Source organism: Candoia aspera, chromosome 1, assembly GCF_035149785.1.
Source record: "Candoia aspera isolate rCanAsp1 chromosome 1, rCanAsp1.hap2, whole genome shotgun sequence".
Taxonomy (NCBI): Eukaryota; Metazoa; Chordata; class Lepidosauria; order Squamata; family Boidae; genus Candoia; species Candoia aspera.
Window position 1 is genome coordinate 10,189,307 of NC_086153.1, and position 24,039 is coordinate 10,213,345.

The 24,039-nt window shown below is 43.5% G+C and overlaps 1 protein-coding gene across 1 annotated transcript in view; it reads right to left on the bottom strand.

Moving 5' to 3' along the window:
* Positions 1-17,025: 17,025 nt before the first annotated feature.
* CCDC92B (coiled-coil domain containing 92B) overlaps positions 17,026-24,039 on the bottom strand; it is a 34,110-nt gene continuing 27,096 nt past the window's right edge. Inside the window, exon 4 of the mRNA XM_063296241.1 lies at positions 17,026-18,615. Within this exon, the coding sequence (XP_063152311.1) occupies positions 17,858-18,615 (758 nt within the window). The 3' untranslated portion in view covers positions 17,026-17,857. The remainder of the gene's footprint in view (positions 18,616-24,039) is intronic.

Genomic DNA, 24,039 nt, shown 5'->3' on the forward strand with positions numbered 1-24,039 from the left:
AGGCCTTGCATGAAGGAAATTATGGACGTATCCCATCCAGCCATGCCTCCCTCTAGTGCTCTAAGCTGCATAAGCAAATTCCAGTTGGTGGCATTTGGACAGACGAGAACAATGTTTTGGCAACTGATTGTATCAGTGCTTCTCAACCTCAGCATCTTTAAGATGTGTGGACTTCAGCTCCCAGAATTCTCCAGCCAGCTATATCATTATGGTAATTGTTGTAATTTATTTATTTTGCCTACAGAGGGTTGCTGTGAGCAGAGACTTAATTTCCTTTAGCTGCCTGCTGGAAATGGGACTGATGGGGTGGGTGGGAGTGCATTGCTGTCCTTTGGTACTTCGCTTCTAAATTTTGGCAGTGTAGTCTTCATGGGATTGGGGGCATGTTGTTGGAAGTCCTGGCAAATCCAGCATGCCTCATTAGCATATGGATGGTTGCTCTAGGATGCAAACTCTCCGTGCTATTGAGGAAGCTGTTTGTTGCCACTCCCACTTTCTCTCTCTCTCTTCCTCCTCCTTCCACCCGGAGTAAAGCATGCAGCATGCTTTGCCTCCTGCTTCTTTGCCTCCCGCTCCTGCATCTTGGGCCATGTGGTTAGCCTAAGAAAGAAACTTCTGCCCCTATTCTACACACAGCTCTTAGCAGCTGTAGGGCTGAGAGATCACCAAGTATAGGTAAAGAACAGAAGAAACAAGGAACATCATTTTCCACCAAAGATGAATGTAACTGGACTGAAGAATAAAGTCAGTTACCTCCAAGTCATCTGAACCTTGGAGTCAGCCAGCTCTCTAAATTCAATGTTTTAGAGCAATGACTTGCAGTTTTTTGTAAACCCTAATCCTTGGTGCAGAGATCAAAATAAAAGGGTATATAAATGGCCAAAATCTCACAAAAGCACCACACCTCACTTGAAACTTGGTGAGGTTCTGCAGTTCTTCCATGGAATCTTGGATGCTATCTGTGGGGAAGGATCATATATGGCATGGTGTATACAGGTGTTGTATTGTGGACCATAGATGTGGTGTTCCTCAAAGGTCTGTGATGTTGATTCATTGGCCCACATCAGTGAAAAGCTGGGAACTGCAGCTCTAGAAGGCTGCTTATGCTGAATCCGATTTTGTCCATCCAGCTCAGTAGTATCTACTCAGTCTTTCCCATCATCTATTTCCAACCATTTCTTAACTGGTGATGCCATCAAGTCTGGGATGTTCTGCCAATGAAACATGCCTGACTGATTGGTTATGTGCCATTAACTCAGTGTCGACTCTTAGCAACTACACAGATAGACTTTCTCCATGATGATCTGTCCCTAACCTGATCTTTCGAGTCTCTGAATGATGCACCCATCGCCACTGTAACTGAGTCCATCCACCTTGCAGCTGGTTGTCCCCTTCTTCTATTTCCTTCCACCTTTCCCAGCATTAGAGCTTTCTCTAGAGAGCTACGTCTTTGCATAATGTGTACAAAGTAGGATAATCTGAGCCTGGTCATTTGTGCCTCTAGTGAGAACTCTGAGTTGATTTGTTCAGTGACGTATTTGTTTGTTTTCTTGGCTGTCCATGATATTCTCAGAAGTCTTCTCCAACACCAATGTTCAAAAGCATCAATCCTCTTCCCACCCTGCTTCTTCAAAGTCCAATTTTCACTTTTATAGTGTGTCATAAGGGATACCATGGCTTGCACTATTCTGATCTTTGTAGGCCTACCTCTAAGCTATATAGTCTCTTCCTTAAAGCAGAAAACCAGAACCTAAAATTCATCAAATAAAAAGTTGGATACTCTCTTAATCAGCCTTCTAGGACTGATTCCAAGGTTGGTCAATCTACATTCTTAAAAAAGAAAAGATGCCCTCCCAATGACTTCAAAAACATGTGCATGCAGCTTTCTTAGTGGCTCAACATTTAAGCCTAGTATCCAACCCTACAGCTTATGGGTTCTTCTCAAATGGCCATCATCTTATCTCTCTTCAATTCTAATTCTGAAATTTCATTGGGTTTTCACCTTGGCCAGGTTGGACGCTCTACCTTCTGCAGTTTTATGGGAGTGGTATAAAAACATCCCTTTGCAGCAGTGCTAGGCTGACCATATTTCCTTGAGACAAAAATGGGACATTGGGATGACAAAATGGGGCAGGGCTGGGTGACAGGCTGGATCGGCAGGTAGGAACTTCTCTGGTTTTCTCGGGCTGGGAATCTTCAGATTCCTTCATTTGCAAGAGGCAAGGCTGGGCTGGAGAGTCTCGTGAACGGTTGTCCCCAACAAGCCATTCCTCCTCTGGCCGTGCTTTTACGTTCTTTTCTTCCCGCTGTTTCAAGGCAGGAGCCAATCGGCTCGCTCTTTGATCATCGCCTATCAGCTGATCCTGTTTTTTTCTTTTTAGGTTTCCCGCCAGGTTGAGCTCTGTGGCTTTTTTCCCGCCGTTTCTGCTGAGCTCCCCCTCCTTCCACTCAAAGTCAGACTGCATTCTGACAGGTTTGCGGGAACTTTCAAATTTTTAAGTATGGTTTTTAAGAAAACGGGACAAAATGGACATTTATATTAAAATGACGGGACGGTCTGAAAATGTTAAAAAAACAGGACTGTCCTGTTCAAAACGGGACATATGGTCAGCCTAAGCAGTGCTTATGTCCATGTAGAGATGGCTCTGTGAGATCCCTAAGCCATATGCTCCTTTGTTGCTCTCTCTTTCAAGAATCAAGGAAGATCTATATTTATCTCATTTTAAAGAACTACCCTGCTAGAGAGCACAATGTCTATCTGTCACTGCTTCTATCTAACTTAGGACCCTGACATATCTTTCCAGGTCGCCCAATTTTGTGCTATCATTGTATCCGTCCTACCTATGGCTGAAGTTTAGCACAAATTTTGGTGATTGCCGCTGCTATTTGTACTACAGTTACTATAATAATGTATTTTATGTAGTTTTACTGCAATTTTTAAGGTTTTACTAATAATGATAGGTTTCTGTATTTTATTGTTGTGCTTTCTGGCCCATAGGCCATAATAAAGATTTGATTTGTGTGGCTCAGCGTTGCATTCTGCTGGATTTTCTTTTCTTTCCTGTCTATCTAACAACCCTGGAATTATTGGTGGGTTCCGTCCAAGTATTAACTGGAGGTGATCAGCCAAAGTTGCTCATTTACTGCCACCTGCAAAGGCAGGCCCTTTGAGATGACCGGCCAATTTTAGGGATTGATGGTTCAGGTAGCAATGCCATTCTGTACCTGAAGAGTACTTATGAGGCCCCTTGCTTGGAGCTTTATAGCTTTCTTGATTAGAATGCAGTAGAGTTTTTAGTTTAAGACCCAGAGTCACTGGCATTATTTCCTCTCCTCTTTCCTGCCGTTGTATTCTCAAGGTGAACTTTGGGCTAGGGGTCTCAGAATCTATGCAAATTCCCCGGATAAATCTTACCAGTTTTTGGTACAACTTTAACGAAATTTCTTTGGCGCTGGTAATCTAGATGTATTCCAAATATCTCACTTGTTTTGACATAGAATCATTGAATTGGAAGAGGCTATTTGGACCATGAAGTCCATCTCCCCATTCGGAGTGGAAGACGTGGAGGTGGGGAGGGTTGAACAAGACATACACGTACAGGATAGAAAGCCAAATTGTTCCGTTTTCTTTTAGGCACTCCAGTCATTTGGGATTAAAAAGGCTGAGAGGAAAGATATTGCAAAAAGGTCGCCCAGTGAAGTGGAACTTCTGGGGATGCAGGACAAATGTTGGGGTGCATTTCTGTACGGATGCAGAGATGACTAATAATTTGGTGTGTTTCTTTGTTGTTGTTTATTCATTTAGTCGCTTCCGACTCTTCGTGACCTCATGGACCAGCCCACACCAGAGCCTCCTGTCGGTCGTCAACACCCCCAGCTCCCCTAGGGACGAGTCCGTCACCTCTAGAATATCATCCATCCACCTTGCCCTTGGTCGGCCCCTCTTCCTTTTGCCCTCCACTCTCCCTAGCATCAGCATCTTCTCCAGGGTGTCCTGTCTTCTCATTATGTGGCCAAAGTATTTCAGTTTTGCCTTTAATATCGTTCCCTCAAGTGAGCAGTCTGGCTTGATTTCCTGAAGGATGGACTGGTTTGATCTTCTTGCAGTCCAAGGCACTCTCAGGATTTCCCTCCAACACCACAGTTCCAAAGCATCGATCTTCCTTCTCTCAGCCTTCCTTATGGTCCAGCTCTCGCAGCCATACGTTACTACGGGGAACACCATTGCTCTAACTATGTGGACCTTTGTTGTCAGTGTGATGTCTCTGCTCTTAACTATTTTATCGAGATTTGTCATTGCTCTTCTCCCAAGGATTAAGCGTCTTCTGATTTCCTGACTGCAGTCAGCATCTGCAGCAATCTTCGCACCTAGAAATACAAAGTCTTTCACTGCTTCTACATTTTCTCCCTCTATTTGCCAGTTATCAATCAAGCTGGTTGCCATAATCTTGGTTTTTTTGAGGTTTAGCTGCAAGCCAGCTTTTGCACTTTCTTCTTTCACCTTCATCATAAGGCTCCTCAGTTCCTCTTCGCTTTCAGCCATCAAAGTGGTATCATCTGCATCTCTGAGATTGTTAATGTTTCTTCCAGAGATTTTAACTCCAGCCTTGGATTCCTCAAGCCCAGCTTGTTGCATGATGTGTTCTGCGTACAAGTTGAATAGGTAGGGTGAGAGGATACAGCCCTGCCGTACTCCTTTCCCAATCTTAAACCAGTCCGTTGTTCCGTGGTCTGTTCTTACTGTTGCTACTTGGTCGTTATACAGATTCTTCAGGAGGCATACAAGATGACTTGGTATCCCCATACCACTAAGAACTTGCCACAATTTGTTATGGTCCACACAGTCAAAGGCTTTAGAATAGTCAATAAAACAGAAATAGATGTTTTTCTGAAACTCCCTGACTTTTTCCATTATCCAGCAGATATTGGCAATTTGGTCCCTAGCTCCTCTGCCTTTTCTAAACCCAGCTTGTACATCTGGCAATTCTCGCTCCATGAATTGCTGAAGTCTCCCTTGCAGGATCTTGAGCATTACCTTACTGGCATGTGAAATGAGTGCCACTGTTTGATAGTTTGAACATTCTTTAGTGTTTCCCTTTTTTGGTATGGGGATATAAGTTGATTTTTTCCAGTCTGATGGCCATTCTTGTGTTTTCCAAATTTGCTGGCATATAGCATGCATTACCTTGACAGCATCATCTCGCAAGATTTTGAACAGTTCAGCTGGGATGCCGTCGTCTCCTGCTGCCTTCTTATTAGCAATGCTTCTTAAGGCCCACTCAACCTCACTCTTCAGGATGTCTGGCTCTAGCTCACTGACCACACCGTCAAAGCTATCCCCGATATTGTTATCCTTCCTATACAGGTCTTCTGTATATTCTTGCCACCTTTTCTTGATCTCTTCTTCTTCTGTTAGGTCCTTGCCATCTTTGTTTTTGATCATACCCATTTTTGCCTGGAATTTACCTCCAATGTTTCTAATTTTCTGGAAGAGGTCTCTTGTCCTTCCTATTCTATTGTCTTCGAGCACATATATTTTTCCTTTTGGGAAGAGTCATATTAGATGAAAATGATTTCTCTGTTGTGATGGTATGTGGGAAAGACCTGGGGAGACTGGGCCCAGAGATGCTGCCAAGGGAATGGTCAGATAAGAGGCTGAGCCTGCAGCTGGATAGTGGGCAGGGCAAGAGGCTCAGAAGGGACCCTGCCTAGTTTCTTGGGCTGCAAAGGAGAGGGGAGGAGAGATGTACTTCAGACTTGCAAGATTCTGTCAATGTAAGGTAAAGGTAAAGGTTTCCCTTGACGTAAAGTCCAGTCGAGTCCGACTCTAGGGGGCGGTGCTCATCTCCGTTTCTAAGCCTTGGAGCCGGCGTTGTCCATAGGACACTTCCGGGTCATGTGGCCAGCATGACGACACGGAATGCCGTTACCTTCCCGCCGAAGCGGTACCTATTGATCTACTCACATTTGCATGTTTTCGAACTGCTAGGTGAGCAGGAGCTGGGATTAACAACGGGAGCTCACCCCGCCGTGCGGTTTCGAACCGCCGACCTTCCGATCGACAGCTCAGCGGTTTAACCCGCAGCGCCACCGCGTCCCTGTCAATGTAGCTTTACAATAAAGTAGAATTAGCTGGTCTAGCCGTGATTCCTATCTGGTTTCCCCCGTGAGGCTGACACTGTAGAGGTAAGCATGGGGAATTATGGCATAAAGTAGTGAACAAGAGCTGGAATAAAAACAAAATTGTCTTTCAGTTCATGTACACATAAAATTTAATTAAAGTTAAGTATAGTGAATATGATAAAGCTCCAGATAGGAATTTGGTCTTTTGAACTTTCTCACTTCCGACATGTGAAAGATTGAAAATTTGTAGGAACTTTTGGAGACTTCCAGGAGCTGCACTAAGGGGTCATGCCCAGAGCCCTGGAGGGTTTCAATTTGTGCCCCCCCTGTCTTACATCATTGGTCACATTACATAGACACAAAGAAAGGTTTCCCCCAGGGACTGAACATACCCCCTCCCTAATTTCCCTTTTAGGTGGAACAATTCTTAAAGACATTAACAGCTGGACACAGATAAGGTGGAAGAAGAAAACAAACAGCATTTTCATAGGCATTTTTGCGGAGGGGGGAGGAACTTGCAACTAATACGATGAACAAGCACAGGGCCAGCTGTACAATTCTAGGGCAGAGGAGAAAGACACAAGGCAGGAAACCAAAGTCCTCATGAAGTTAAGCTGCAGCCAGAGATCCGATCAACATGTGCAAATCAAACATGACATTTTGGTTCAACTACAGTGAATTATTGCTCTGCTCTGCTTCTGTCTTCCAGAAGTTACAAGGTAACTTAACACAGAACATTGGTCTTTTTTGTACAAAGCATGATTGATTTCATTTGGTGTGTTCCCTGATAATAAATATAAATTCAATATAGGGATATGCATGTGCATGCCGTGTTTGTGCATACACACACAGAGAGACACATCTACGTAAATAATTACATATCTTCTACCATCTATTTATCATTATTTCATAGGGAGCTTATGATGGAAAGTGGCGGAAAAAAATTGTTGTAAAAATATCTTGTAAGCAGTGTAGATTACATAGGCACACCCATCCACAGCTATAAAATATTTCTGCATTTCATCAGGTGTGTTTATGAGTTATTCTGCAGATGCAGGGACCTCCGGGATTAAAAATGTGGAAACACTGAACGTGTTTTTTCTCCTGATTGTATTTATTGAAATACAAATTATATATATATATATATATATATATATATATATATGCAAACAAAAGCAGAATTGCTTTAAACACATTTGTTTAAAATCACTGCTCTGAAATGAACAAATCCATATTGCATGCTCAGATGTTGCTGGTTTAAACATGGAGCTTCATGCGGGCCAAAGCTGTTCCATTCTGAGCTTTGCTGTGGCCATGCTATTGGAAAATCTTCACTGGGCATGCACAGCCCTCAAAGTGTTAGGAACTGGAACTTCAGTCCCAAAGTTCAGCCACAGGGACTTTGGGATTGTGCCAAGATATGTGTGGTAGCAGTGAAGGTACTGAATAGCAAGCAAATGGATAGGTGTGTAAGAAAATCTCTATCACCTATTATTATTATTATTGTTATGTGATAATTCAAGACTTCGATAGTACTCCTTTTCTTGGCCAATAGCCAAAAGCAAGTGAAGGGAATCTGGGGCTGTGAGCCACATGCAAGCCCAGCTCCTTTCTGGTGCTTCTCCTGAAGCACCCCCCCCCCACACACACACACCTTACCCAGTCTGCAATATCAAAATGGGAAAGTAAAATGCCCAAATTTAGCAACATGACTTTTGCGGTTCCCCCCTACAGTAGTTAAAGGGCAAATGAGGTATATAAAGCCTCTGATTAGCTTGGCAAACTTACTTTATTTTATTTTGGAGGTGTTATTATTATTGGTATTAGGTGCAATATCACAAGGCCATAGAAAGAATTTGGATTGCCTATATCTGGAACATCTTAGCAACACTGTTGGGCACGTCACATCTAATTAGATGTCATTTCTATGATTCCCAGGCTCTTGGGTTGGGCTTGAATCATGAAGAAGAAAACTGGCTAACATTGACTGTGACCCACAATTAGTGGAATTGGAAATAATAACAACAACAACAACAATAATAACAACAACAATGCCAAAATTACTCATTGCAAACTTTGCCAGAGGTTTGGATTTGAATGTAGCAAGAACTACTGGGACCATCAAGTTGAGAAGGTTTTGGAAAATGAGCAGGTTAAGATCTAATGGGATTTTAAGATCCAAACAAATAAGCATCTTGTTCATAACATCCCTGATATCCATTCATTGTCACTGATAGCCACTGAAAAGAAGAGAGTCTGGTTTACTGATGTCGCTATACTGGGTGATGCTAAGATTGAGGAAAAGCAATTGGAAAAAATTATGAAATACTGGGACTTGCAGGTTGAAGTTGAATGCTTATGGAAAAAGAAATCCGTTGTTATACCGATCGGGATTGGAGCCCTTGGAGTAATACCTAAAGGACTCCCTCGATATTTGGAAATTTTGAATTTATTGGACCTGAACACCCTAATTTTACAAAAAAAACAAACAACAAACCCTGCTTGGAATTGCCTATGTTGTCAGACACTACCTTAACAATTCTTAGGTCCTTGGCCAGGATCTGAATGGTAAAATTTCCACCCGTCTTAGACTGTGAATCTAATTGTAGATTACAACAACAACAACAACAACAACAACAATAATAATAATAATAATAATATAAGCCCCAAACAAGCAGGTGAACAAAAAAGGAGTGGGGAATTTTAACTCTCTTCTACACTGCTGTTAGAAAAGTTTGCGGTGATTTAAAGACTAGAACAGTGTTTCTCAACCTTGGCAGCTTTCAGATGTGTGGACTCCAACTCCCAGAATTCCACAGCCAGCCAGGCTGGCTGGCTGTGGAATTCTGGGAGTTGGAGTCCACACATCTGAAAGCTGCCAAGGTTGAGAAACACTGGAGTAGAAGGAGAGACAGAATGTAACTAGCATTGTGACATTTGCTACAAGGAGAAGCACAGCATGTTGGCTTCCAAGCAAAGGACATGGCCCTGTTACCATTTCTAGCCTTATTGTCTCGGCAAAGCTTGCTCTGTTTTTCCCGTGTTGCCTGGAATTTGTCATGCCCAGCTATGACTTGTATCACTGTAAACTACTTCTAACTTGGCTTAAAGCCGGGGGCCGCGGCTGTGTGCTCACGGGAGTGACGAAAAACAGTCACGTTTCTTCCACGTGGACATCGAGTATGTCAGGAGAAAAACTCAGCTACACCGTTCAAACATTCTATATTTTTCCAGGTAGGCGGATTTGCTTAGGAGACGACTCATTTTACGGGATGCATTTTACACTGACGGCCACCGTGTTTGCTCATCCAGGACCCAGGCTTTTGTGGGTACCGTGACCTGATTGAGTCTGCCAGCCTGAAGTTGTGTTTCTATTGTAGCCCAGCAGATATTGCTGAACTACAGCTTCGGTATTTATCCGCACAGTCCATGTTGGCTGAGGCTGATAGATACGAGGACCCTACAAGGACTGGTAGTGCACCTGCACCCTCCCCTTGGTTATAAGATTATCAACAATTTTGTGATTACTCCGTGCACAGTTTTTCCAAACTCTGTTCTGCAGAGAATTTGATGGTCTCCATCGCAGAGGACAGAAAAGTTCACTTGAATGCAAGCAATCTCCTATCACGAGCACTTAGCCTCTTAATCAGGATACAGAGGGCCATGGAGAGGGCCTTGAGGGGACCATTCAGAAGCTGTTACAAAACAAAAGAGACAGAAGCATATCCTGAGCCCTGGGAAAGGAGATGCAGGTAGTCCTCAACTTACATCCACAGTAGTGACCAGAAAATTTGTCGTTAAGTGGTACAGTTGTTAAGTGAAGCATCATGTGACCACACCCAATTTTACGACATTTTTTGTGGTGGTTGTTAAGTGAATCGTGTGGTTTCCCCATTGATTTTGCTTGCCAGAAGCTGGCTGGGAAGGTATGGGATCATGCGAACCTGGGACACTGCAACTGTTATAAATACTGTACATGCTGGTTGCCAAGCACCTGAAGTTTGATCACATGACCATGGGGATGCTGCGACGGTCATAAGTGTGAGGACCAGTCATAGGTCACTTTTTCCAGCACTGTCGTAACTTCAAATGGTCGCTAAATGAATGGTCATAAGTTGAGGACTACCTGTACAGTAGTGTTAGGAAGAGGCTTGGGCTCACTCCTCTCTGACTCAATGATCCCATAGAGGGAGGGGAGGAAAAACACAATCAGACTTGCAAGGTTCTGTTACTATAGCCCTTGCTGGCTAGGGAATTCTGGGAGCTGAAGTCCAACCATCTTAAACTTGCCAAGGGTGAGAAACACTGCCACAGCCTATTTCAATAAAGCATAGTTTTAATCTTCTTGGGGAGTTTGTTTCTTGATCTGCCAACCTCAAAGGGCTGACATCAGGGTTCCAGGAATTTTTTTTAACCTAACAGGTTCTGCAACTTGAAGAAGTTGGAAACCCCCTATTCAGAGCTATTACTCTTACTGTGCTATTACTCTATCTTTGCTTCTTCAGCACTTCACAAAAATGTCCCCGTTAACAACTTGCTTATGTGAGGTCAATGGTGCAGCCTTCAGCAGACCCCACGTAGAGACTGCATGCGATGCCTCCAGTCCTTGTATTCCTTCTATTCCAAAAATCTTATTCTTGAAAATTTGGTAGTGCAACGTTTTTGGCATTTTTATTTACAGAAATAAGAAGCAGCGCAGATGTTTTTTTCTACCTCCATAGAACACACTCTAAATATATCTACCTGACTTAACCCCTCTACTGTTTCTGAAAGGAGACATCTTATTTGCAGGAGCGATTTCCTTTTCCCCATACTTCTTGGCTTGCTGCCTCTTGCTCCTTTAATCTGAATTCCACCCTCCTTGTCTAAGACTATGGTGTATGACTGTCACTTGCTGCCTGATGAAACAGAGATGAATCAAAGCCTTATTTGATTACTTATTTAGAGGCTCTTTTTTCCATTTGCAACTCAAGTGAACCTAAGAATTATATAAATGAGGAAAAAAAAAGAGAAAGCATTCTCACCATTACAGGACTCTCATTATCTCTGATTTATTGACTCTTCTCTTTCTCCATTCATTAGAGGGTTTTTCAAGATCACCATTAAAGTCCTTAAAATAAAATACAGAGCTTCTGAGCATGATGTTAAAATCTGGAGAAGCATGGGTAGGCTTTTGTTTTTCTTCCCCTGGCTCTTAAGTCATGTCCAACTTTTGTTATAGCTTTTAGAAGTGGCCTGCCACCTAGAGTCTGTTGAATGAGGGTAGGAAACAGATTATGCAATACCATGGATGGATGGATGGATGGATGGATGGATGGATGGATGGATGGAAGATGGATAGATAGACAGATAGATAGATGATAGATAGGTAGAGATAGATGATGGATACAGATAGATAGATAGATGCTAGATAGATAAATAGACAGATGATAGATATGGATGGATGGATGGATGGATGGATGATAAGTAGAGATAGATGATGGATAGAGAGATAGATGATATAGATAGATAGATAGATAGATAGATAGATAGATAGATAGATAGATAGATAGATAGATGTATGGATGATAGGTAGAGATAGATGATGGATAGAGATAGATAGATAGATGATAGATAGGTGATAGATAAAAGATAGATAGATAGATAGATAGATAGATAGATAGATGGATGATAGATAGGTGATAGATAAAAGATAGATAGATAGATAGATAGATAGATAGATAGATAGATAGATAGATAGATAGATGGATGATAGATAGGTAGATGATGGATAGAGATAGATAGATGATAGATAGATGATAGATAGGTAGATGATGGATAGAGATAGATAGATGATAGATAGATGATAGATAGATAGGTAGAGATATATGATGGATAGAGATAGATAGATAGATGATAGATATAGATAGATGGATGGATGATAGATAGGTAGAGATAGATGATATAGATAGATAGATGATAGATGATAGATGATAGATAGATAGATAGATAGATAGATAGATAGATAGATAGATAGAGTGAGTGAGTGAGTGAGTGAGTGAGTGAGTGAGTGAGTGAGTGAGTGAGTGAGATGCCACTGACTTTCGGGAGTTATGCTTAGAGGGGACTCCGTAGGCCATGAACAAAAATGGCTTGAGCTATGTGGGCCACTGGTGGCCCAAGACTACAGATTTCCTCCCACTGTTTTAAATGAGCATATCAGGAACTGAACCTGTGACCTTCAATGCAAACTGCATCCTTTGCCACTGACCTATCATTTCTCCATAGGACTACCATTCCTGTTTCTTCTCTTAAAGACACAGAAGGAAAAGGCATCAAAGCAAATTAAAGTCTTAAAACTCTTCTCCTAGGATCTTGGCAAAGTTTAACAGGATCCAATTTGCAAGCAACTTTCTCCATTTCTGCCTCATTTCTTTGGGATGCTCTGTGTGTGTCTGTGTGTCTGTGTGTGTGAGACATGATTGAGTCCCTTCCAGACTAAGGCTGTAGCAAAGTTAGGGTTATATGGGTTCTAAATTGTTGTTCCATGGCTCAGTCTAATGTGGGAATCTTAGCCATTTAGTGTCAGTGTAAATTGAAGCAGCTTAGAACCCTAAGTGAGCAAAATAAATAAATACATTTCAAATGCTACAGGATCTTGATTTTCAGCCCTGTAAGGGAAAGGAGAACTGATGCCACAGGATAAAAATGTAGGTTCTCCTTTCATAATACATACTTCTGGCAGTTGAAGCCAGTTTATATGGAGAGCATCAAATTAAGGTATTTTCCTATAAAAGGACTATCCTGCCTGCCTGCTATATAATTTCAAGCATATTTAGAGCTGAAGCAATCTTATTTCCTTTTCATTAAATGTTGCTTTCTTTCTCAATCCTATATAGCAGCATTTTCCAAACTGGGCAACTTCCAAGTAGGTGGCCTCCAACTCCCAGAATTATTAGCAGAAGTCATGCTGGTTGGGGAATTCTGGGAATTGAAGTCCACACATCAGGAGGGTAGCATAGGTTGGAGAAAGGGTGCTACAAAGTAATTGATCCCATTATTATATCCAGGCAATACAACTGCGAATCAGGGTTGGAATCCATATTAGCATAATCTGATAAATTAGGTTTCGACAGTAGCTCAATCCAGTTGAATTAGGGGCTCTTTTGCATGACTTCTAACCATGGGTTGGACACCTCACAGACTTGGTTTTTAGAGGAGAGGAAGGCCACTGGAGTTGCTATTAAATGTATGTTCAGTGGTCTTCTAAAAGATGGTAGATCTGTCTGTAGAAAGAGCTTGTCAGTTGATTTAAACTGAAAAAGAGAGGTATTGCTGTGACTGTCTCAAATGAATGCATTCAATGTTTTCTGCTGCTTCTGCCAACGAGGAGTATTGCATAGTTGTGCTTTCTTGTTTTCACACACACACACATATATATATAGTTTGGGAGGGAGCCAGTGGCATTTTGCCTACCCTAATGCCACTTTGCATACTCCATCAGGATACTTCCAAGTGGTGCTGACTGTAGCCACTCATTGCCAGCCCTGCCATTCCCTTGCTGATTTTTGGGCTATTTGGAAGCTGGGCTGAAATTACCCAGAGTCGTCTCAGTTCACCATTCTAGCTCAAGTGACTGAAAACCTACGTACTAGTAAGACTAATAAAGACTAATAAAGCTCTGTCCAAAAAGAGTCTGCCTGATAGGTCAGTGGAGTGGTGGATCGGCTTAAATGAAGTGGGAGGGAGTTCCTTCCTGCTTCACCCTCCACCTCACCAACTAACAGCTGAGATTTATCTGGATACAGATCTATCGGTCTTCCAGAAGACTGGTAGACCTGTGCTCAGAAACATCCCAAGTGACAGGCTGTCAGTGCAGAGCACCTCTTCCCCAATTACCTGTCACCCAGGCAACCTGAAAGGGGGCTATAATCTCCGTCCTAGGCACTTGCCCATGGTTACTCAGCCTGACCCATCCTGTTTTAAAGGGAGTGGCAGCAATTCCTTTTGCCAGCTGCTGACATTGGGTGGGAGAAGAGGCAAAATCAAGGGAATTGACCAATCACAGCCCTAAAATTGTCTTTCTCTAAAACCATAAGGATAGGGCCACTGGCTAGAGGACAGAGCCTAGTTACTGAGGCACATTAGAGCTTGGCAGTGCAGTACAAATTATATCAGCCTGTTTTTCAAGGATTGGAGGAATGCACATTAACACAGCCTAAAGAGAGGAGGGCTCTAAGTCTGCAGTCCTATACTTGTTTAACAGGGAGCAAGTCCCATTTAACTCAAAAGATCTCTCTTCTGAATAGAAGATTCTGTCCTAGGTGTGCAGGTAACCCCCTTACTCCTTTCTCATACCTAGCTTTAATATCTTGGGCTCCATTCCAGTGAGAAAAGCCTTATTTACTGTGGCATTTTTTTTGCCACAAATGGGGAATTACAAGGACTGTCATTGAGAATTATGTTATACTTCAACGGGACACCATCTAAGCTATGAACTTTACTCAGCTATTGTTTATGTACAAAACAATTTGGCTTTGCCATTAGATTGTCCAGATTTAAGGCCACCAGACCTGGGGTTGCAAACATCCAGTTGATCGCTAGATGGCAGCAACACGAGAGTTTATGGATCTCTTTGCTGCCGTCTTGTGACCATTTGAATTCTTGCAGCTCAAACCCGGTGGTCCTAGGGTTAGCCAAATGAGGCTAATTGACACTGATGGCCACCTTTTAAAAAAAATTGACGGCTTTCCTTCCTTTGAATTCTAAGAGTTAGACTTCCTTTCCCCCCCACTACAGCTTGCCAGCCCTAACGGCCAATTTTCCTCCCCTGCCTGCTAAAGGGGAGGAGATTAGTGTTGTGCAGGGATAGAGATTTATGTGGGGGATATGGGAGGGCTCTTAGGGGCTGCAGGGGGAACCCTGATCATACTGGAACATTACCATCCTGAGCATGGCAAAATCTTCATTCAATCTGGTCTAGAAGTTTGAGGCAGGTTTAAGAGGGAAAATGGTTGGAAAATCCTTGGCTTGAATTATCCATGCTGCTTTTTAATGTCCTATGGGAAAATTCAGCCTGATTTTTTTGCAGGGCTTGGGAATTTTAAAGGTGAAATGGTTGCCTTTCAGTGCTGCAGAACTGAAGCACCCGTTTTTCTTCCTAATCCTACAATGCAAAACCCCCAAGAAATTGACTGTTGCTCATTCCAGTAGTACTTTGGGACCTGAAGAGGGGTTGGGAACTATATGTGGCATGTCTCTGTCCTAGTAGCTGTGCCTTGCTACTACTCAAACACTCTGAGATGCTGTTACGAAGCCCTTTCTGGAATTACTCTGTAACAAAACTACATTTGTCATTGATGGCAAGACTCCTATGGATGCAGTAGGACTGATTTCTGGGAAGACCACACACAGCGTTGGGTGATTAGCCTGTGCATAGTAGAGAATTCCACTTGACTTTCTCCTTCTAAAACATGTATAAGTAGGACATACACTTCGGTGTTCTATCCAGACATTATATTTTTTGTTTTTCACTTGAACAAAAGAGCATATCAAGTGCCTGAATGAATATGTGAATCGATCTTGAGGATGGCACTGGGTAACTCCTTCATGCAATGTGTGTGGAAAGTGTGTGTGGAAAGCATTATAACAAACTAATAACAGACTAATTGGAATATTCAGTTCCTGGACACCTTGTGTGATCAGAATGGCGTTACTTCTGCACAATAACGGGTTTAAAGAAACATAAGGTTTTTCAGAAATTAATAATAATCATAATAATCATAATTCCCACCCCCATATTGCCCAAATGAAGACTGTGGAGTGAGGGAATGGAATGGGGTATTCTGGAACAGGACATAGCTGATTGGCTGGTGGGAGCCCTCAACAGGAGTACTCTATCCTGCAACATTTTTGTTGCAGGCTCAACTCACGTTTCAATGATTTCCTTCCTTCCATCAATCATTTATATCCTCCCTTTTCTCTCTTTTTTCCCACATTTGAGGCAGCTGCACAGAAATCTACAGGCTAAGAGCACTTGGGATTACTGCCTCAAATTTGCACCATCATGGAAGATGAAGGAAATGCACCCATGATTCTATTCTTGATAGTACTGACATATTTTAGGCCTCCTTGGCTTGACATGCTGCTCCTTCGCCCCTATAACCAAAGATTGACAGCATATCCTTTTGTCCATCTTGATTGTCATTCAGGCATTTTTTTAAAAAAATCTCTAACCGTAAAGTGATCCATTTATAGATCTGGAGAACCAAATCTATCCATCCTGGAACTCTGTGGAGCAGAGTGGGAATCCCATACTAGAATGAAGCTGATTGATTCTTCTACATTCACTTTTCCCAGGTGGACAAATTCTGTGCAATTTCACTAGTTACCACTTTTCCTCTGCATAAGCTTACATACACACACATCAACATCCTTCAATCAAATTCCACCAGAATTCCCATCACTCAGGTTGTGCGGACTGGCAGTCGGGAGAACAGCTCTCCCAATGCATTGGAAGGTGAGGGTTGGCAAAGTTAGATACAAATTACAACATATCAACACCCAGGGATGGCAAGGGAAACAAGAATTTAGCCCACCAAGCTAAACAAATTGGTCTTCCCAAGGTGGGTCTGGTAATTTAAAACTCTGATTATTTTTGTTTTTAAAAAAACAATGATTCAGACCAATGGTGAAATTACTAAAGATTTGCTGAGTGAGAAGAGTGGGAAGGCAACCCCCAGTGCCTGGATTCCCCATCACTTTTATCTGAAGTATCCCTTAGAATATTATGCTACAAATTAGGGATGTACAATACTTATTGGTCTGTGGGCTGCACTCGGTTTTTGAATGTGGCTGCATTTCAAAAACTGGGAGAAAATTTTAAAAAATGGGGGGAAGGGGAGGCAAGGCCAAACTCAAGGTCAGTTTAGTTGAATTTATAATTACATTTAACTAATTTTAATTTATGGTGTTACACACAATTAATATGATTTCTCTCCATGGTTTTAATAACTTCCCATTTCAGTTGTTTTAGAAATTACAATGTGGTGGCAATTTTTGAGGATCTTGAGCAGTCATACTGAAAGTTTTCAGAACCATTGTAACCCTAGGCCTGAGGTTGCACATCCCTGCTTTGCTCAAAATATATATTCCAAAACACCCTATCCTTTCCCTGTATATCCTAGAAAAGCAATCTTTCCCCCAGACACTCACATTCATGGCCATCTTCTCCAGTAATGGATGATATTCTAAGTATTGAAATGTCAAACTAAACCAAACCACACTCAACTGAGAGGGGTAAACCACACACATTCAACATAGGTGAATCCCAGATGCTGGCTTTAGTGCTTGCTGATGAAAGCCAGATTCCCGTGCCAATGGGAAAGCTCCCATCAGAGTTTAAAAAAGGAAAACCAAAACCAGCAAGCAAGGCACAAATACTTGAGATTCACTTTTCTGATCCTTTTCGCCAAAACATGGAGCAAGGTTGCTTATTGTAACCAAAGCAGATGACTCCATTGCCCTCCTGGTGGTTGGGTCAGTCCACTCCTACTGACCCCATTCCCAGGGGATGCACAGCTACAGCATGTCGGTGTTTTAAATTAGGTAACAGTCAAAGATGGTGGCATCTCAATGGCTTTAGGAGTGGAACATTCCGTGCCCCGTGGCTCTAGATTGATGGATGTGCTTGAGCCGATCAGTTCCTACTGACAAGCTACTTCAAAATGGTGGCATACTTTCCCCCTCTGGTCCTTTATTCAGTGTCTTTTGAAGGGTGAGCACTAGTGCTATTTCGCTCCTGTGGTTCCTCTTTGGAAGATGGCTGACGTTGACCCAAAGTTCTGATGTTTCTCTCAGCTCCTGTAGGTTCTTCAGGGAGCTGCTGAAAAGATTTTTTCCAATTGCCCTTTGGGTCACCCTGCCCAGGGCCTTCCTTGGTGGGCAAACCTGATGTGCTATGCTCTGATTTCTGATGACGGAACGGAGGGTGGTATCGTTTGGTGTATAAAAAAAGAGCTGGGTCGGGCATGGGTTCGACTTCTTCAAAACTGCTTAGCCTCTCACGAGCCACAATGTCCTTGAAGGTACCTTTGCAGTGGAAAGTGCTGCTCACCTGCCGACGGGCGTGGGACTTCTGAGTCCGTTTTTTGGGCCTAGCCTCAGCGCTGGGTTGAGGGATGGACGTTTTCACCGGGGGTCTCTCAGGCAGGGGCGTGCTCCTCTGCCGGGAACTGTGAAGTTTTTGTTTGGTTGAATGAAGCTGGAGGGAGAGGTAAGCTGCGGCCTCAGTCTGCTTCTGCAGCTCTGTGTTGAGGACGGTAACTCGGTGGCTTCTCCTCTTGAGCTCTTCTAAGAACTTCCTCTCTTTGTTCCTCAAGTTGGATCGGAGGGCTGCTACCAAGCTCTCTTTATGCCTCAGCTCCTTGTGCAATTCTAGATTGTCCTTCTCTTTCTCTTTCAACTGGGTTTCCATGATCTTGCACTTTTCTTCCAATTCCTGGTCTATTATATCTAATGCAAGCAAGAGATGAAAGACAAAACAACAGATTTGAATTTATTTATTTATTTATTTATCAATCAAATTTATCACCGCCCATCTCCCAAAAGGGACTCTGGGCGGTTTACAATAAAACATAAATAAAAATATAAAACTGTAAAACACTATAATACACAATAAAATAAACATAATAAAAACCTTGATGGCTGGAAGTTGTTTATGATTTGCAAGCAGAGCAGGGTCCTTCTAAGAAACCAACCATCCCCAGGAATGGCTACTTTCTCCCCCCCACCCCCAGGCATAATTACAGAACCAGGTCTTTAGCTGTTCCTAAAGTCCAGGAGGGAGGGGGCCAATCTCACTTCCGGGGGAAGGATATTCCAAAGGGTAGGGGCTATTGCAGAGAAGGCCCGCCTCCTGGACCCCGCCAGATGGAATTCTCTTGCAGACGGGGTCCGCAGCATGCCCTCTCTGCACGACCGAGTGGGACAGGTTGATGTGATGGGGAGGAGACGGTCCCTTAGGTAACCTGGACCCGTGCCATGTAGGGCTTTAAAGGTGTTAACCAACACCTTGAGTTGGACCCAGAAGCATACTGGCAACCAATGCAGCTCGCGGAGCAAAGGGGTGATATGTGCTGATCTTGGGAAACCCAAGATAGCCCGTGCAGCTGCATTTTGGACCAGTTGTAGCTTCTGGATACTCTTCAAGGGTAGCCCCATGTAGAGCGCATTGAAGTAGTCTATATGGGAGATAACCAGGGCATGAGTGACCATTCGAAGGGCCTCTCGCTCCAGGAAGGGGCGTAACTGGCGCACAACATGAAGTTGCACAAAGGCCCTCCTAGCCACGGCTGCTACCTGCTCTTTGAGCAGGAGCTGTGAGTCCAGGAGGACCCCCAAGTTACGGTGCAACCCCATCCAGAACTAAAGATGACAATTTCCCAGAAATTGAGGAGCCATTAATCCACAGCCATTCCGTCTTTCCCGGGTTCAGCCACAACCTGTTGTTCCCCATCCAGGCCCCCACAGCCCCCAGGCACTCAGAAAAGGTGGCCACAGCATCACTTACTTCACCCGGGATGGAGATGTATAATTGGGTATCATTTGCATATTGATGATACCTCACCCCGTAGTGATGGATGATCTCGCCCAGTGGTTTCACGTAGATGTTAAAAAGGAGCGGAGAGAGTACCGAACCCTGCGGCACCTCGCAGAGGAGGGGCTGCAGGCTGGATCTCTCACTCCCTATCAACACCGACTGGGACCGACCCTGGAGGAAGGAAGTGAATCAGCACAGAACCACGCCGCCCACCCCCAACTCCCTAAGTCGGTCCAGAAGGATACTATGGTGGATGGTATCAAAGGCCACTGAGAGGTCAGGAAGAGCAAGGATGGATGCACTGCCTCCATCTCGCTCCCGCCAGAGGTGATCCATAAGTGTGACCAATGCCGTTTCCGTCCCATAACTGGGCCTGAAACCTGGCTGAAAGGGGTCTAGATAATCCGTTTCATCCAGAATCCTCTGGAGCTGCAAAGCCACCACTTTCCCAACCACCTTCCCCAGAAAGGGGAGGTGGGAGACTGGGTGAAAATTGTCCAGTATAGTAGAGTCCAGCGATGGTTTCTTGAGGAGGGGGCACACCAGTGCTTCCTTAAAGGCTGCTTGGAACACCCCCTCTCAAGGATGTGTTTACCATCGCCTGGACCCAGCCACATGTCACCTCCCGTGCTGCTTTCACCAGCCAGGAGGGGCGTGGGTCTAATTGGCATGTGGTAGCATTTACAGTCCAAAGGATCCTGTCCACTTCCTCAGGTTCAACAGGATCAAACTGGTCCCAGATAACCTGGTAAGTACGCTCCCTGGGTATCTCCTCCGACTCTGTCTCACACTTGGAGTCCAACTCGGTCCAGATCCGAGCGATTTTATCCTGCAGGTGCCCCGAAAATTCCTCCGCATGGCCCCGTAGATGGATTTCTGACTCCCCTTTGTGAGGAATGATGGAATGTTGTTTTTGCAATGGAAGAAAGCTTGCTTTCCCAGTAAATTGTAAAACTAAGCTTTTCAGTAAAAGTTTTGTAAAACTAAGACATGTAGTGCAGAGGATATGGGATGTGGTTGGGTGAACTGTTTCCCTACCTTGACACGTGTAAAGGAAATAAGATGCTTAACCAATGCTGAAAATATGCTCAAAACCAGTTCTAGCGAACTTTGTGGTCAGACAAGACCCTGACCTACTTGCTCCAAGGAGGTTAGCTACCTTATAAGGGAAAAAGTAAATAAGGGACTGGGGGAGGTAAAAGGTGAGGAATGGGAGATATAAACAGAGGCGGGACTTCCTACAGTATTTTAGGCGTTTTGGATAGGCTGTTAACTCCTAAGTACCTATCCAATGGGGAACAGGAGGAGGGCTTCTAATGGCCGGGATAGGGAATAAAACTGCATGCTTTGTGTAAAGGTGTGTGCCTACTTTGCTAGCCACCCGTCTTTGCAAGAACGTATTAATAAAGTTTGCTTCTGCTGCTTCTCAAGACTTTGTCAAATTTATTCTGTGAGCTGCATTTCTCACACCTTTCCCTAAAAGGGATCAGGTAATCTTAAACAGGGCCGCTGGGCGGCATTCTGCGGACACAATAAGAGCGGAGGAGTACTGGCGCTTCGCCGCTCTTACTGCCACAAGATAGGCCTTAATCGCAGCTCTAGCTTGTGTTCGGTCACGTTCGGTTTTTGTCTTCCTCCAGCGGTGCTCTAGGTGACTCTTAACCCTCTTCAAAACCCTCAGCTCCTCCGTAAACCACGGGGAGTGCCGGGTTTGGGTGGGCAAGAGAGGCCGCACAGGCGCGATCCTGTCCAAGGCTCCGGCCGCCTCCCTATTCCAGGCAGCAGCCAGGGCCTCTGCTGGACGGTGCAGGAGAGACTCGGGTACAACCCCAGCTCCCTCTGAAACCCAGCCGGGTCCATCAGTCGCCGGGGGCGGACCAAATCTGGCATCAAAATCCATCATGAAATTAACTGGGTATAGTCTAAGGTAGGGTTACTCAACCAGGGTTCCGTGGAACCCTCGGGTTCCACGAGAGGTCACTAGGGGTTCCCTGGGCAATCACAATTTATTTAAAAAATTATTTCAGATTTGGGCAACTTCACATTCAAGAGGTACGTTTCATTCTTTATTTCTAGTTTAAGAATGCTGTTAATGCCTGTATAGAGGCCTACACATGAAACGGATATAATAATTTTGTAACTTCCGGCCTACCTATACTTGAGCCTGAATGGGCAGGGGTTCCCCGAGGCCTGAAAAATATTTCAAGGGTTCCTCCAGGGTCAAAAAGTTGAGAAAGGCTGGTCTAAGGTAAGGCTTGACAACCTCTTCTGGGGTCATTCTTGGCTGATGGCTTGGGTAGCCATCTACCACAACCAGCCTGAAGTCTCATGAATTTCTCAAAGCTTATGAGATTTTTACCTTCTTACCCTGCATTTGCCCTTGTGAATGCTGAAATCCAGCATGAAAATTTATGAGTCTTTTTGGTATTCTGTGAAAGCTCACATCATTTCTGAGCTCTCCTGTAACATCTCCCTTGAATTTGGTGTGCTCATGTGGTATTTTGCAAGACCTGAACGTTCTGGCACAAAACTTTTTTTTAGATGTTTTTTTATCCCACCTTTATTATTTTTATAAATAACTCAAGGCGGTGAGCATACCTAATACTTCTTCCTCCTCCTATTTCCCCCCCAACAACAACCCTGTGAGGTGGGTTGGGCTGAGAGAGAGGGACTGGCCCAAGGTCACCCAGCCGGCTTTCATGCCTAAGGCGGGACTAGAACTCTCATACCACACCTGATTGGCTCTTGGGCTGAGAGAGAGGGATTGGCCCAGGGTCACCCAGCCGGCTTTCATGCCTAAAGCGGGACTAGAACTCACCATCTCCTGGTTTCTAGCCTGGTGCCTTAACCACTAGACCAAACTGGCTAAACATCACAAGAACTTAAATACAGAGGGATTATCAAACCTTTTAGCCATTTAAAAACATTAAAATATGTTTTAAATCAACATCAGGGGTCAAGGTACTGCTTAAAGGTACAGTTATTTATTTATTTATTATTCAAATTTTGTTACCGCCCATCTCCCCCAAAAGAGGGACTCTGGGCAGTTTACAATAAAATTAATACTATAACAATAAACGTTAAAATCCCATAAAAAATAAAAACAAGTTACAAATATAAAATAAATATAAATAAATATAGAAACCAAGTGGCAGTTGTTTTGCTCTTAGACTAAGGAATTAGTGCATTTCAGGAAATTTCCAAATATTTACTTCTTTGGATCTAAAGTAGGATACGAAATCTGGATTTCAAATGGATCACACATTTCATTCTATGTTCAAAGGTTAGCAACCTAGGGGAATCAGTAACCCAGAGCACAAAAATTTTTTCCCATTGTAGGCCATGAACATTCAGACTGCCAAAAGTGTAGACAATATGTTTGAGCTACCTAAAACCACATAGAACGTTTTGTGATGAGTACCCTAAGCTTTCCAAATTATACATGGATTTCTTAATGATATGGTCAAAATTCAGCCTTTTAAAACGGTCCCTTGATAAATTTCTCCTGTTTGTGGCAGTGTTGTTGATAAAATTTTCCTCCTTCTCCCCACCCTTAAAAAACAAACAAACTTTGAAAGTACTGTTAAGCCTTTTCGAAGTACAGCACGCTTGGCCCCCTCTCAATTTCCAACCATTTAAAGGCAGCTGTAGCCAGATCAGAAAAACTGGGCTGTACATGATAAAAATGACCTAGAGTATGCCCAGTCTCCAGATAACAGATAAAAGAACTGGGCAGAGATCTATCAAGCTGCCTTTTTCATTTTTTAAAAATGCTTTCTAATGCAGAGGCCAGATTTCTGGAAGACATCCATGCCAGGGAATTACCTCTGCTCAAACTTGCCCACATTGTGTTCCGGTCTATAACTTCCCTTCCCTCTTCCTCAACATGCTGTCCTTCACACAACCACATAATGGCATCACTTCTTCAGTCATGAAGATGAACCTATGAAACCATTGTTTCACAATTGTACAAGGTCACCTTTCATTGTGTCAGGGGAAAACATATGAGAAAGGCTCAGGAGAAACGGTGTAAGTTAAGAAGCCACAAAGCTGTTAATGGTGGAAGACGGAACTCACCCATGGAAAGGCTTAGCCAGTGAGTCAGTCACCTCCAAAGATGTCAGCAATACAGTAAATATGCTGATTCATCTTTTATCGCCCGCTCTCTTTAAGCCTAGCAAGCCCAGTTCCATTTAGGAATTTAGACAATGCTGAATCATTCCATCATCATAGGCCCAAAGTGCTGGTTATGGAGAGGATGATGAAAAATGTGTGGGCATGGCCAAGACACCTCACCTTCCATTTTTGTGATCAGAGGGAGCTCTGGGAGGTTCAGA